This window comes from Chionomys nivalis, chromosome 13 (genome assembly GCF_950005125.1).
Source record: "Chionomys nivalis chromosome 13, mChiNiv1.1, whole genome shotgun sequence".
NCBI lineage: Eukaryota > Metazoa > Chordata > Mammalia > Rodentia > Cricetidae > Chionomys > Chionomys nivalis.
In genome coordinates this window covers 74,974,866-74,991,481 of record NC_080098.1, presented here as the reverse complement: position 1 = coordinate 74,991,481, position 16,616 = coordinate 74,974,866, and the positions used below count along the sequence as shown (strand labels likewise).

At 49.0% G+C, this 16,616-nt stretch overlaps 1 protein-coding gene across 4 annotated transcripts in view; it reads right to left on the bottom strand.

The window, feature by feature from the left end:
- Aopep (aminopeptidase O (putative)) overlaps window positions 1–16,616 on the bottom strand; it is a 268,212-nt gene that overhangs the window by 75,246 nt on the left and 176,350 nt on the right. For all 4 annotated transcript variants that reach the window (XR_009058196.1, XM_057787439.1, XM_057787440.1 and 1 more), the window contains one exon: window positions 8,843–8,903. Coding sequence is in view for 3 of the 4 variants with exons in the window: in XM_057787439.1 (XP_057643422.1) it covers window positions 8,843–8,903 (61 nt within the window). In the remaining variant the exon portion in view is untranslated. The remainder of the gene's footprint in view (window positions 1–8,842; window positions 8,904–16,616) is intronic.

Below are 16,616 nucleotides of genomic sequence, written 5' to 3'. Positions count from 1 at the left end.
TCACTCATCTCTGGAAGGCTAACAAACAAGTAGAAACAGTGTTTCTTGATAAAGTTTATAGAACACCACCCAGGGAGGTGAAATTCCTCCCAACTGCCACACTGGGTCTCAAACCCAGTATAATTCAGATTCCAAGGAGAGAAAGGCTCTCCTCTTAGAGGTGACCAGTCACACCTACAATGCAAGAGCGGTGTGGTACACGGGTCCAGAAGCAGTGAGGTATCAAACGAGGGTCCGCTCAGTGTCTCACAGCTCAGTGGCAAGAAAGCTGCTCCAAGCTACATCCAACATCTGAACTACCAGTACAGTGGCAACACTACTTATCAGAGTCGCACAGTACAGTGGCCTGTGAAACCATCACCTTGAAGGAGATACAGCTGACCCTTCACCCAGCCTGCACTCTTGCTCATTCACTGCAGTGACGTCGCCTCGCATTTGATGTGTCAAACCACTGGGACCTTACACTGGGATAATGGACCAGAGGTAGGATGTGGGCAGAGGACACAAGGACACACCTGGAAGGACAAGGCCTCTGCTGAATGACCAAAACTCTCATTGGGGGCATCAATTTCCACACTGCCCTTTTGTAAGCCCGTGTGGAATTTGGGGGTCCGACAATCACTGACCTAACCTGACTGTGTCTCACTGGTTGGCTGGCCGCCACCTGTGCTCCTCCGCTGCTTGCTCTCAGCACAGAGGACAGGAGCCGAGGACCTGAGCTGAGAACTCAGCACTGAAAGTCAAGAGATGCGCATAACTTCTCTTCAGTGCTGCAGCTGATACGGAAAGATGGTTTTATGACCATTTGCCTCTTCTCATTTGTTCATTTTGATGGTTTGATATTCGCCATCTAATCTGGTTTCTACTTCAAGGGAAGATGGGCGGTATCCACCAAAGGCCAAAGCAAGCTAATCTGCAGCCACTCATACCAGAAACAATGAGCTCTTGGGTACACTAAAAGTCCACATTTCCCATGCTAAGCTCCAGTCCACACACAGGGCTGGCCTTTACAGACAGCTAAGAGAAGAGTTCTGCATGTCCGTCATGTTATCTGGAGAAGCCTGCAGGGTGAGAAAAAGCAAACACCACGGCTCACGGCCCTCTTCTGTGTGCCTATGTCCACCAAAAGCAAAGATGGAGCCATGCTGAGTTGTTAGGTTAAAAACACCACTAAAAATTACAAAAGACCATAGTCTGGGCCTTGGCTGTGCCATTAACTAGACCTGCAAGGGCACTTCTCATGGGGCCCATCTTACTGCGGTGAGGAAAGTAGGCATGGCTCTCCAGGACAGTTCCCTAGTTGGCAGTTCTAAAGTGGACAGAAAGTTGTGCCAACCAGAAAAGATAAAGTAGAGGAGGTGTGCCCAACAAACGCACCGTGCAAACATCAAACCTATCTGGTACCATATAGCGGTTCTTCACAATGGAGAAGGAAGAATGGTCCTGTTCTCTAGAAGCAGAATACTCCGGTGGCAGGAGATGGAATAAGATGCCCTGGACACTGAGGAAGGCCCCACTGGGAGCCACTGCCTCAAACTCCCGGATGCTGATTTTACCATCAAGAGGTGCGATGATGCCAGGTGACATGGGGCAGCACCAAGGCCTGAGTTCACTGGCCTGCTCATTGAACTCAGGAAGGACATCATGCTTCTGAGGAACAGGGATGAAGAGGAAAAGCTAACCAGAGCACTGGGGGGCTCCCGTGACACTTACTCTCCCAGCAGCTCTCTTCCTCCCAGTTCTGAGTTTACACGTTCCTCTCTAAAGAGCTCTCTCAACGAAGCCTCATTACAGAGAAATCCTTCAGGGTTGTCTTGCTTGTTGTGAGCAGCATGCTAGACTTGGAGGGGCATCACGTGAGTGCCATCACAGGGCTAGCTTACACAACAAGCTTGCTGGCTTGTGAATGAGTGGGAACGGGCTGAGCTTTAACTTGGCTCCTGAGTGGTCCTGATGACCAGTGGTCTCTGACCCAAGCCATCAGGGACCATTTTTCTAGCAGGGATTCAGCCTCTCTAATAAATCACTTGAACCACTCACCACTAACTCCATCTCCCTCTTCTTGTTTGAGGTAGGATCTGGCTCTAGCTCTAGTCTGCCTCTGGCCCTGTTGGGATCACAGGAAAGCGTTACCCTGCCTTGTTCTCCACCTTTCTGAAGCCCATTACCCTGGCTTCCTTTTTCTTCTGCCTCAAAAGGCACAAAAGATTTATTTTAGTTTACTAAACAAACACTTGATTTCTTTCCACTGGTGCCACATGTCTGAATGTATCTGCATCGATCTGGCCTAGTTTAGAATTTTCACTTTTTTTTTCTTCAAGGAAAAAGTTCTCTAATGTTCTTTAACCGAGAAAGCCTCTCTCACATGAATCACACACATATTCTATTAGCTCGCTTTAAAAATACATGCTCAGTTGCTAAAAATAGCAGCTCAAGGGTGAGGCACATGACCAGTAAAGATGAAGCCTTGGATGTGGGCCTGACCAGCACATGTCCACCAACACAGATGGCATAGCGCTCAATCTGCGATCCTAAGAGACACAGACCTTTGCTCTTGTTCCACTATCAGACTCTCCTATCCTTGCTGGGATCTGGGCACTATAAAATGGGGCATTTATATCAGCTGGCTTGCTCTACAAGGCTACTTATTCACTCTTACTGCGTATGCATGTATACATGCAGGTACGGGTGCATGTATGTGCGTATACACGTCTGTGGTGGATGGAGGCCTGGGGTCATCCTCATGAAGGCCGCTCCCCTCCTTTGGTACAGGGCCTCTCACTGGCCTGAAGCCACCATTAGGCCCCTTCCACTGTCAGAAAGGTCAGGGTGGATTCCTGAGCAGTGCACAGGGCCTCTCACTGGCCTGAAGCTACCATTAGGCCCTAGGATTAAGTATTCTAATAGCCCCTATTATTATCCAGAAAACATTATATGAGCATGCAACAGAACGCTTCCAAGCTGGCATTCTCTACCCAGAAAGCCCATCCTTTCTGAGAACACAAAGCCTCTGTACCTTTCCTTAGTCCTGTGACTCCCCTATTTCCCCTGTAGGGCTCCCATCTTCCATTGTTGGCTTGTGTGACCTTTGGCAACTTCCAGACATTTATTTGGAAAAGAAGTAGCACTTCCCCAAGATGGCAAAATAACCTTCTGTTCTCGGTTCTGGAACTCAGGCAGTGTGGGAATTGAGGTGGATCTCTGCCCTTTCCAGGACTTATGATGCAGCCTGCTCAACAGTACCTCACTGTCCTCTGCGCTGCCCTCGCTTCTGCCAGTTCTGACGCCACTGCTGGGTGCGTTGTTCTGAGGAGGAGTAGGTGCAGACGGAGCCGAGGTTCTCTTAGTGTGAGGTGAGGACTTGTTCAGACCTCTGGGAATAAGATGACGAGCAGTGGAAATCGAGAACAGAAACAAGGTGGGAAGTCGTTCCTGTCTTTTGTGAGAGGCCTGCTTGAACTTTGCAGACCAACTCTTTACTTGTGGATAAGCAACAGAGGCCTGGATTTCTCATCTACTTTGACTCATAGACTTTACAAACTTGAGATAGATTCACTTAGGTCTACTCTGTGGATAACTTTAAGGTATGATGACTCACATGTTAACCCAACTAACAGCTGCAGAACAGTTCTGCTCAACACCACACACACACACAGGCCACGAGAACAGTTCCAATCAACAACACACACAGCAGTTAAGCGTCTCAGCTGCGGCAGTGAGGAGGGATAGAGTCAAGCACCTGCTGTCCCAGTGCTGGGGCAGAGGCAAGAGTAGATCTCAGGAACCTGGTGGGCAGCTAGTCTGGATGATGGATGAGCTCCAGGTTCAGTGAGCTCTTGCATAAGACTGAAGGTCAGTTCCCAGCACCCATGCTGGTGATGCAATACTGACAGTAACTCTAGCTCTAGGTGATCTGACACAGTGCATATATGCGTGCGCGCACACACACACACTCATATGCACATACGCAAACAAAAGTAAGTCTTAAAAAACCCAGGCAGAGCGTGATAGAAGACAATACTGGGTGGTAACCCTCGGCCACTGTAGTTGCATGTACAGGCAGAGCCCCCCCAACACACAACACACAAGTGCATATACACATACAAACACCACACACGGAAACGTTTTAATTAATTTTTTAGCTGTAATTTTGTTATTGTTTTTGTCAGAGACTTGCTCTGTAGTCCACACATGGCTGAAACTCATGATCTTCCTTGTTTCAGGGCTGCAGTTATTATAGGTATGCCCCATGACACTCAGTGCAGTTGCTACATCTTAGAAGTGAGGCATAGCAGATAAAGTTTTACTAGGTTAGTTCATCTTACAGTATTTGAAGGACTGGCCCATGACTCCTGAGGACACAACCCCAGAGACACTCCAGCCCCTTACATAAAGTGGTGCAGGAACGGCACATGGCCTTCCACCTGTCCCAGTGGTTCAAAACCTGCAGAGGGCACACTACTGTTCTGGGAAGTCTGTAGGCATTCAAGCACCAACTGGACGTGTGAAGCCATGCACTCAAACACTGCACTTCAATATGTGGCAGAATTTTTAAAATTGAAGAAATGTTTTACTTTGTTTTCCTTTTTACTTCCTTCCTCCCTTCTTTCCTTCCTTCCTTCCTCCTCTCTTCTTTTTATTGTTGTTCTTCTTCTTTATTGGTATGGGGCTTCTTAAGCTGATGTTTTGCACATTCACATTTAATCTCAACTTAGATATTAATTTTAATCATAAATACTTGGTTTATACTTTTATTTCATAAAATCTACAGTTGAAAAGTAGAGTCATTATTATACCTGAGGTGTGTCAAGCAATAATAGACTTAGTAGTTTTTAAATTTAGAAAAATTAAAGATTCAGCCACTCAGGCCAAGTGTTGGCCCAGGGCTGCAATCCAACACTCAGGAGGCAGAATCTTGTCAGGGACCCTGACAGAACCTCAGGGTCTGTGTGTCTCAGGCCAGCCTGGGCTACATGACAAGCTTTAGCTGAGCCTCAACTATGCAATGAGACCTTGTCTCAATAACTAAATGAAATTTAGGTGTGTGGGTCCGATAGATAGAGTTCAAGAATAATGCTGTGCATTGTCAGCCACTGCTTTACCAAAGGGGTTCAGCAGAAGAAAGGAGGCAGGGTCAACGTGGTAAGTAATGTGGGGATGATCGGATGTAACCTCTTCCTGGGAAGGATAAGAGGCAGCCCGAGACACATGAATAGCAACAACATAAAGCCAGTTATGGTGGATTCAAAACAGGAGACAAAAGACTGGCTAGACAGGAAAGAGCATGTGTGAAAGAGACTAATGTCTGGGGTCTGGCAGTTATGACTGCCCATGTATGCCTAGAGCTGGGACAAACAGCTCTGAACAGGACCGTACCATCCAGTAGGCCAGAGAGCATCCTCAGCACACTGCCAATGGAGAGAGTTTCATTGAGAACGGATTTGAACTATGTTTGGGGGAAACTCACTTGAAATCGACATGGATGACAAACAGATAGAAAGAAAAGGGCTTGGTTGTCACGTGACCAATTAGCTCTTGCACTAGCCCAGGCAAAACACAGCTGAGGAAATGTGTGCAGGTTCCGGGGAATGGGAGTGAGGGTTTGCTTACACGGGGACCTCAGGACTTGACAAGCTGCGGAAGAATCTTGGAATGAGAGGAGGCTTCAGAGGATCTGTAGCAGTTAAACCAAGGAGACCCGAAGAGTCTGGATGGAGAGAAGCCATCGCCAGTGCTCTGCACAGAAACGTCACAACGGAGGTGGAAACCTGACCATGTGAGCGAGGAGGGTCTTAGGGCAGGCATGAGAAGAAACAAGCATACACGGCACCGATATCGTGTGCTCGTCAAATATGGCGTCATGGCAGCCAGGGAGCTCGAGATGGCTGTAGGCACACACTAAGACACTGTACAGAAGGGCTGGGTATCCGCAGGTGGGTTCTGGAACCAATCCCTGGCGGACACCAGGAGACAGCTGTATACTATTCCCAGATGGGGTTGATGAGCCGATAAACTTGGTTTCGTACCATTTCTCAGGAAGCAGCGTGGCCATTTGCTCTCTATCTTACACAAGCGAAAAAGGAAAGTGCTGTCTAAAGCTCTTAGAATAAAGTTCTCATCTACTGATAAGAGGCTGGGTACCTACTACACAGCACAGAGAGCAGGCATGAGGCTCACAGGAGGCTGGCTGTCAGCAGGCCTGGATCACCACTGAGTCTGACGCAGCAGCGACCCCACGGTTAGACCTTGCTTCTGCTTGGCCTTGCTACAGGAGCTTATTGTTCTTAGTTTATACCCGGCAGAGAGAATATCCACCATGCACAGAGCCCTGGGTTCCACCTCCCGCATCTCGAAACCAAACAAAAAAAGGAAGAGAGAGGGCAAAATAATACTTATGGATTCTGGATAATGGCTGCAAAGATGTAAACCAAAGTGTTTTCTCTGGATGCCAGCCACAGTGGTACACATTTGGAACCCCAGAACTCAGAGGTACTGACAGCGGGGTGGGGGCAGCCTCAGCTGTGACAAAGTCCAGGGCCAGCATGGACTACATCAGACCCTGCCTCAAAGATCACAGCAAAGAAAAATAAAAGTCACCTCTGGACCATTTTAATTTCCTTATTTACAAGCTTTTTATATTCTAAAATAGATGTGCAATGTTTTCATAGAGAAACTGTCATAAAAGGCAACATGACTGAGAACACAGACAAGTTCAGTCTCTGCCAAGCCAAACGTTACAGGGCTAAGGAATTCTTTAAGGAGGTGGGCTCCAGCTCTCTTGTCTCTGTGGGTCTTGTGCCTACCTCTGCTGCTCCTGAAGCTATGTCCATTTATTTTCTTTATGATTTTTCCATTCAGCACAGCAGTAAAGGAAGGTTGAGGCAGACCTTCCCGAGAAGACAAAAAGCCTCTGTAGCCTGTGGGATGGAAACCTCCTAACAGAACATGGGCCTCTGTCATCAGAGAATTCAAATGCTGGGGGGACAGAAATTCCAAAGAGAACAAAGAAGCAGAGAGCCTGCTGGGCTGTGCTGCCACTCCAGGGCCGGCATGCTAGTAACTTCATATCATAATGACGGCATAAAGAACAAGCTGTCCCATTCACTGTGTGGTCCTGCCACCACAGGGTCTCAGGGGAAACAAAAAGAAACTTACAAGGGGTGTGAAGGGGGCTGAGGGCAGGTAGATCACCGGCAGCAGGGGAAGGGGGTGATGAAAAGACGCTCCTGTGATCACTCACCAGCCAAACCTAGGCACCAAATCAGGCCTGGTTCTGTCTGCTGCGGTTGTTTCTCCTCAACAGCTGAGCCCTCGGGGAGAAGCCAGCGGGCCTGAAAGATCAGCTGTAGCCAGTGAGCCTCATTGCGCCTGGCTGTCTTGACAGCAGGTTTCACTGGTTCAAGGTAGAAAGTCTGTCTATGCTAGGCTGTGGCTAACGCAACTAGAACTTTGGAAGAAAAGGTTCAGCTCAGAGGCAAATCTCACTCTTCCTTATTCCTTTCCACAGTTTGTAAGAAGCAAACTCCCCTGCGGCCCTTAAGAGGAGGGTCAGCCCAGGCTCCTACTCCACCTGGGGCAGCCTGCTTCTGGGCATGCACTGCTCAGAGCGCAGGACTCTCCTTCCCTCTTGGCTAGCTAATGTAAACAGGGGCCCTGTTCCAGAGCAGGGAACTGGGGAGGGGCCGAGCTTCCAACCACACCAAGACTGTCTAGGAGCCTACTACAGCCTGGCTTAGGCCCATGAAGCAAACTCCACAGAGACTGCCAGAAACACCCCCCTCTGAAACACTGCAGGGTGAGGCTGGTTCTCAGTGAGTCATCTTGTTTGGAAGTCACAGGCTCTCCATACACTCCTGACTTTAAAGTGCTTCCTTCCAGGCTCCGCGCGGCCCCGTGGCCTCACCTCTCCGGTTTTGTTCAGTTTTCATTTCTTTTTTGGTTCCCAGAAAGATGGAACCAAACAAGTAGCTGAGCGGGCGGCATCCATTTCTGAACTGAAGGCAGTGCCTTCTAGTGAGCTAGTGGTGGCTAGTGGTAAGGCTTCTCCTGTTTGAAGGTTACTGAACACCCCCCACTGCATTTCATGGGTCACAGACATTCATTGACACTCAGACATTCCCGAGTAAAAGCTCATGTAACCAGCCACAGAACTAGAAATAAGCAGGCCACAGGGGCTGGCTTGCCTGAACACCGGGCCAAATTTTCACTGCTACAGGGGTCTGTCCACAGTCACCAAGGCCAACTACAATAGTAAGCCTGACCCTTAGCCCAACCCTCCAGCTAGGGAGGAGCCGGGATTACCTAATAGATTCTGGAACCATGGATCTGGGAGATAAATAGCCCCTTCTGCTCTAAGCGAGGTGTTCCCACAGGGCAGGTAAAGATTCTCTCTACCCATGACCCGTAAGAGGGGTGGAGGGAACCGAGTCTGGGTCCCCAAGACAAAGCAATGACTAAATGGGCAGAGAAGCAGCCTGATGCAGGCCCTTACGTATCCTAGAGAGGAAACTGAAAGGCAGGGGTCAGAAGGAAAACAACCACCCCAGTCAGGTAAGAGCTGTGGCTAACCAGACCACCTGTTTGGCTATACCCAAGGCAGCCAAAACCAGCTGCTTAACCCGCTGCAGGTATTAAACTGTTGCTTGGAGACTCCACCCAAAATACCCAGCATGCTCTGGATGACAATGCAGTGGCCACTGTCACATTCCCCCGACAGCCCACAGTACTTAAGTCTGTGGCTTCCAGGGGCCAGCACTTTCATAGGCATATTAAAAGCATCACTGCCTGGGTTGAAAGTGTAGCAGCAAGCTTCACTCTTCCCTAAAAGAGTCATCTCAGATACCTTAGGTATTCCGGAACATTCAAGCCAATCACGGATGACGTTCTCAACAGTCAGGCCGAGCCTTCAGAAACAAAGCAAGAACCGAATGGTTAGAAACACATCAGAGCTCACACAACCAGGACAGGGTGCAGTACTCAGGCAGAGGAGATGCTCTCTGGCTGGTGGTGTGGGAAGGGAGCCACGTCAGGGTAACCTCTCCAGGAAACAGGACACAGAACAGGGAACTGAAGAGTCACAGGCACACAGTGCCAGGTGCTTTTGATGCTTTGGGGGAAGCAATGTTCCTAGAATACATGGAGCCTGACACCTGCTAGAGGAGGTGAGGCAAGTGTGGTAACATGTCTGTGAACTCACAGTGACACGAGCTGCAAGGACAGGGCACTCTGTGCTCAGAGGACTTGTCTGCTTCCAGAAGAACCACATCAAATCTCTCTGTACGACATTATGAATGCTTGTTACATTGGCTGAAACAGTTTTACTTTCTTGCTTTGCCGACTTCACTGGCCTGTAGAAATCACCAAATATCTAGTCTTCCTTCAGCAATGCAAGGAAGGTTTGTGTACAGCAAATCCACCTCCCTTCCTCCCATTCCAGACAATCCCTGCTCATGCCCAGTATCTGTGCACTGGCCCCTGCAGCCTGCCTCCTTGGGTTAACTTGGTCACAGTGTCTAGCACACTTGGGACTGACTGATTTGGTTATATCACTTTTACTGTCTCTCTGAAGGATGGAAGCTCTCTAGCTGCCAATCCCAGCACTCACCACGCTCCTGGTAGGAAAGCAGGTTTCTCTGGAGATACTTATATTTGAATGAATGAAAACACATTGGGCCCAGGTGTTGGTTCTGCAGTTACAGCCTAGACTGTTCAAGCCTGATTACCAGACTTCCATCCTAGAACCCACGTACAAAGCTAGATGTGGCGGCATGCCATCTGTAATCCCAGAACTCCTATCACAGGAAGGGAAGTGGAGACAGGACAATTGCCTTGAAATTTGTGGGCCAGCTGGCAGAAAACAAGAGAGACCCTGCTTCAGCACAGTGGAAGTTAATAACGGACTCTCAGCTGTCATCTGGCAGCCACACATGAGCACACATGCACATAAATAAACTTAAACCCCAAGGACCCCCCCCCCACACACACACACAATTTCCTACTGATAACAGAAGTTGTAGAAATATGCAGTCTAATAGAAGGCTAAGTGTAGTCCACGTGGGCTTTTGGTCAGAAATCAGTTTCCAATGGGCTGGGGAAATAGCACCTACTAGGGAAGAAACACAGTTTATGCAGGGAGAAGGTCTGGATTTCTACAGCCACTGTTTCTCTATGGGACCAGTGAGCAGAAGATGGAGAGAGAACCTGAGAAGACAGAGACACTACCTCTTCAGGTCTTCCTGGTCTTCAGAATCAGTGGAATTTCTTAGCACACCTCATAAGAAAGCTGCGTATTGCCGTCACTGGGCCTTTTCGTCACTTGCTACCATTTAATAGTTTCAATCCAGTGCAAACAACCAAGTGTCCTGTAAATGTTGGGCTCAGAGACGTGTGAAGGGAGGAGGCCGCTCCCCATAAGCTTCCTGAGTATGGGAGAAGGCCTGGAGATACTGACCAGACAGGACTAGGATGGTGGGTCTGGATGGTCACTCAGGAAAAGCACCACAGGAGGTCCCAGAAGACAGGTCCCTGGATCCTCTATCAAGCCTGGCAATCTGATGTACACAGACCTGGCCCTAGTGCTCAAAGCCCAGAGCTGCTCAGGATAAGAACAGGAAACGGAACCCCGTACTGAAGACACCGTGTCCCAGGGACAAGGTCAATGGTAGGAAAGATGGGGACAAACAGCCTTTGTTTCAGGCAAGAGCAGGCCTTCAACTGAGTCATCTCACTTCATGTGCAAACAGAAATCAGTCTTATCTGCCAGTCTCACACATTTCAAGGCAGAATCAACAACAACAATGTAATAAGAAACATTATTTCCTTGGATGCAGGTAGGAAGTGCCCTTCACTGGCTTCCCTTCTAGCCAGACTCCTGTGGGTTACACCTCTGACATCATCTCAGTTACCTTTAGGAAAGGCAAAGCCAGAGGCGCCTCTAAAGCTGGCCATGCTGTACCTGGCATCCAGGAAAACAGGTTCATAGCATATGAGAGAGAGGCCGCGCTCAGAAAGCTTAGAAGTAGCAGGGATGAGCAAAGGGCCTGACACAGGGGATGACCAAGAGCTCAGAAATGGGGATCACATATCCCCAAAAGGCAGCATCGGAGAGGTGACTTAACTGCCATTTTTGAAAGATGGCAGACAGCTGTTGGGCATCACCACAGAGGAGGAAATGCCTGGACACAAACGCCATTTCCTCTGTGGAATTTCCATGGCAAGACCCTTCTTTCAGGGGCACGGGGAGAGGCTGGGCAGTGAACACTGAGAAAGGAGGCTCTGGGCTGAGTCCTCAGGTGAGAATGCTGAACACCAGGCAAACATCTGCATGAGATAAGGCCCTGGTGGAGCTCTCATGTTCAGTAGCTCAGGTGAAAACATCCAGGGATGGAGCTGTCTCAGAGAACAGCAGCAGCTCGTTGGTGTGTGGTGCGGACGACCATCCCCTGGCTCAGGGAGGATACGGGGGCTTGGGACACCAGAACAACATCCAGAGAGGGTCTGAACAGGAGGCAACACTTGAGCGTGAAGTTGGGGCAGCCGCATTGTCCTGAATGCTGGGGCAGGGCCACTGGAAATGGAGGCAGATGGAGGAAGAAGATCCAAGTTCCTGTCCCACAAAGACAAGGTAAAGATAAGGCTTGGCCTAGCCAGTAGCACCCAGGATGAGGTGAGAAGAGACCACCATGGCTACAAAACAAGGCTGGAGGCAGGAGACCACATGGCAGGCTGATTAGCAGGTATGTGTGCATGTATGCATACATGTGCTTACTTTGGAGACAAGGTCTCCCTGTGTGGCACAGGATGGCCTCAAACCCAGTATTCTTCTACCTCAGTCCCTTGAGTATATGGCTATCACCCAATACCAAGGGCACGGAGTGATAGGGAAGGATATAGAGGGACTAAAGATGGAGGGTGGACTCTGGACTTCATCGATCCCTGCAAGACAATGTTTTACAGAAAGCATGTGACTACCCTGTACCCCTCTGCGGCCAACTTTGAGGTTTGTTCACTGACAAGCAGTGAAGCAGATACTATTGCAATGTTCAGTATCTGCTCACAGTGCAGAGGCACTAAAACAGAACACAAGAACATCTTAAAGCACTGCCAAGCAAAGGCACAGAAGTAGCAGCTACTATGTAGGAGGGCAGACAAGTTCTCACCTGAACCTTAGAGAACAGTATAAAGTCAGTGTTGTTCGGACCCATGTAGAGATGAACAAGATTCTGAGAGGTTGGGAAACTTATCTATGGCCACACAGATGGTACTTGAAGAGATGGGATTCAAATTTACCAAGCCCCTGCTTTCCTTCCCAGGCTAAGCTTGGGCCTCACGGGGAACCACTTTCTGCAGTGGTCTAGACACGCCCACAGAGGTGGGGCCTGTGGCATCGTGTCCAACACAGCTTTCCGTTCTCCCTAACCTTTCTGATGCTGAAGGAATCTGCTTCCTGCTGTGGCGACCCTGCTTGCCAGCACTCTGATTTTATTTTTGAAGAGATGGAGAGGCCCTTTCAGGGCAGAGATGTGAGGACACAAGAGTTTCCTAGGCTACATTCAGGAGCAAAACTGTTCTCCCTTAACCAGGGGAGCTTGGATTTTCAGATCACTTATAACCAAGACCACTTTGGTCCTTACAGTTGCTGTGTCAAGTGGGGGGCAACTGTTTGTGCAGGTGTTGAATCTATAGCACTAGGTAGACTCTGGTCAAAGTCAGTGCTGTCAGGGGGATTTCTATTCTAAGGCCCTGGTGTCAGTGCAGAGATCACTAGGCCTGTCTGGGGGACTGTGGAATAACATGTTAGACCACAAGAAGATGCATGGATTAACACTCCCATTCTCAAAAGCAACCAAGCAAAGCCAAGCTTGAGTTGCTATAGGTGGCCTCATCTCCAAGGAAAGGGAGCCACCATATAAAAAATGCCTAATTTTCTGGAAAGAAATAGACCACATGTTTTCTGAGCGAAGAGAGTACCCATGCTTTCTGTTGTTCTGACCATTATTACTACAGACACGGTGCAGCGCTAAGCGGGTAGCTGCTGTCACAGTCAGACTCACAGTGTCTAAGCCAGGAGTGTGTTGTCCCTGTGAGGGCTCGTGGTTTTAAACAATAACAGCAGACAAGCAGGGGCACTTCCATGTAGCTAGGACCCAGCACATACAGGAAATGACCCTTCTGCGTGACTTATCGCTATGGAAATTGACTTTGTCAAGACAGCTAATAAGACACAGACTCTAGGCTGAATGCCCTTCCTATCTCCTAGCCTATGGTTGATACCAGTACTGGGAGCAGCAGGCAGTTCTGCCCACTGGCTGCTTGCTTGTGTGAGCCACACTTCACAGGGCAGCTTGGAGTTTAAGTGGGTTATCTCAACACCGTCTGGGCTCTAAATGTGGTCACATCTAGTTAAGGGAACAGAACATGCTCATATCTGTGACACGATACTGCCTGGAAGAGAAAGCTGAGTTTAGAGCCTAGAAAGTGATCTTTCCATGGTGTGGAAGTGAACAGATATAAGCACATCTTGTCAGAGGATGGGCTGCGCACACCTGGATGTGCTTGCTGCTGTGGTGAGGATGCACAGCAACTGTGCCTGCACCTGCGCCTGCGCCTATCGGCTGGCTGGACATGGCGTGTGATGCTGCTATCATTCTTGGCTCTTGTCTTCAGCCTCCTGGGATTTGAACACTCACACCCTGCTGTTCTTCCCACAGCCCAGCACACAGTCACATAAGCCTCGCATAGCAAACGCCAGGCCTCAGCAACTTTGAAAGTATAGGTGTTAGACAGAGAAAAGGCACAGTTTAGATGGAAATGCCTTTGTTTTAGAATACAACTTACATTCCATATCAGTTTTTATACATGGATAAGTTCGCTTTTCAACCCCTTCTCTACCCGTGGAAACTTTCCACGGTGTTGCTCATTTTCTTGATCAAAACAAGGCATCTGTGCTCAGACAGCTAATCAAGACTGCTGACAAGGCAGGCGAGTGAGTGCTCCTTGCTCCGTGGGGGAGGAAGAACACAGGGTTTAAACAAACACATGAACATGCATGCACAAACACCATAACTGACGGGCAAGAATTAATCAGCAGCTATGGCTGACACCTGGACCCAGGAGCCAAGGCTGCTGGACCAACTATTCCCTAGGTGGCATAGCTTTTTGGCAGGGGGTAGATGGTGTGCCTGTCTGGATGGCCTCCTGAGCATGTCACTTTGTCCTTATCTCTCTCCCCTCCATACTGATTCCAGGGACGAGAAGCTGCCCACTGCACTTTAGCTCAGGGTCCAAGAAAAGCCACGCTCCTGCCTGGTTTCTCCATTCAGATTCACAACTAATCAGCCATTTGTAACTGTGGCACCTCTCAGTCAACCCATGGCTCTGTTCCCTGCTTCACAGCCCACTGCCATTGTACCCATCACTGAAATAGCCCCAGCTCTCAAGAGTTCTTGACTCAAATGCACTAATGAATTTCTGGCTTTTAGCTCTCTCCATTCCCCTCCCCCGCCTCCCCCACCCCCAGACACAGACATTCCCCAAGGCTGTAGCAGGCTCTGCCTTGGGTCTCATTTCAAGTTGAAGGCTTATGAGTTGCTGTTTGTGGCCCCAGGACCAAGAACCTCACAGAGCCCTTCATACACAGATCCTAATGCCCTGTGCTGGAGATTAAAATGACCCACGTTTTTGGTGGTTGGCTAGGATCTCTCTGAAGGCTGGCACTGGATTTATTCTTTCTGTCTACAGGAGATGCGCCACAGAGCGCGCTAATACGTTGGGGCAGGGCAGCAGTGCAGAGGCGGCATGACATTGACGCACTGGCCACTGTGACTGGCAAAGCCTTGCCTGCTCAGCATGGCTCAAGTGCCGAACAGATGTGCCAAAGGATCAGTTTGCAAACTGGGGCCAAAGATTAGAGGCCCCAGGGGGTAGATGTGCAGTCTTTGGAGGCCCACATAAAATTAGTACAATATGCTGCATAGGTAATAGAGCAAACCATCTGTTTGAATAGGCAAACTAGATTTTGAGATTAGTTAGCCAGCAAGAAGATGCTTAAGTTTGAAAATATACTCCGATATACTTGGTGAAGTAGGCTTGCTGTAGGCAAGAGATTATTTTAACATTTGAGGAGAATTTTTAATGAGACTTAAGCCTGCCGGGCAAAGCACGATCCCACTGGGAAAGGTGCCCATCAAAGGGATTCAGTGGGTGTGGGTGGGGCCTAGATGCTGGTCTAATCTCCACAGCTACAACAAAAGTCTCTTTGTGGGTCCAGTGTGTTGCCTCAGTACATATCCACAACAATAAAATCCAGGCCCTCAGAGCCAGGGGGCTCAGGGCATCCAAATGAACTCCATACTGCATCATGGAGATTAAAAGTAAGACAGATCTCCCAAACTAAAAGTGCACTGTGCGTCTCACTGGAAACTGCTGTGTCTCTGCCCTAAGAACTCTGCCCCGAAGGAATGCACTTTGATGACCAACAGAAGAGGAAGCACACCACATCTATAAGTTAATTTCTTTCTCCCTCCCTCCCTCCCTCCCTCCCTCCCTCCCTCCCTCCCTCCCTCCCTCCCTCCCTCCCTCCCGCTCTGCTGTATGTCCTAAAGAAGGGTCTCTATACTCTACCAGAGAACCTGAGCTATTGTCCTGACGTCAGGTATAAAAGAAAAGAACATTGGCCCTGCAGTACAGTTGTCAGACACATGCCTAGCATGTGTGAGGCTGTGAGCTTAATTAACATCCAGTTATGAGGGGAAATATGTAAATCTTCCAGGTTTACTCTTGAATAATGAATAACCACATCAGAAGTGACATTTGCAGAAGACTCACCACCTGTGCTGGGTGGTTTTATGTCAACTTGACACAAGCTAGAGTCATCTGAGAAAAGGAAACTTCAATTGAGAAAATGTTTCCATAAGATCGGACTGTAGGCAAACCTGTATGGCAGTTTTTTTTAAGTTAGTGATTGATGGGGGGTGGTGCCATCCCTGGGCTGGTAGTGGGGAGCAAGCCAGTAAGCAGCACCCTCCATGGCTTCTGCATCAGCTCCTGCCTCCAGGTTCCTGGTCGACATGTCTACAGGAGACTGTCTTGACCACCTTGATTGATATGGGACGAGCTGATTTGAATGCTGGTGGCAGCATTCCCTGGTTTGGGGCTCTGGACTGTGTAAGAGAGGGTAGCTGGATACTAAGCGTCATGTGTAGCATTCTTTCTGCCCTCAACTATGGACATGATACGACCATCGGTCCGAAGCTCCCGCTGTCTTGACTTTGGCATGCCACCCCAGGCTCTTACCGTACCTCTCTGCCTCATTTAAACAGTAGGCCCTTCTATAAAATCAGAGTGACAGGAGCCACCTCAACTTGTTCTTCTCTGTTATTTATCTACTTATTTTTTAAAGAAGTAGGTGGTCCAGGGTAGCAGTCCCTGACCTTCTCATCACAGCGAGCACTCTGCTGCGGAGTCCTCTCCTCCATCCGTAGCCCCAGAGTGCCCTTGGCTAGCTTCCCATTCCACATCTAAGGCCCGGGGCTGTGCATGCTGCCCTGACTCCAGCCTGTCTTCTGGTCAAACTGTGACTCCATGAGCTGCACTGGGTTCCTTTATACAGAGAGGAA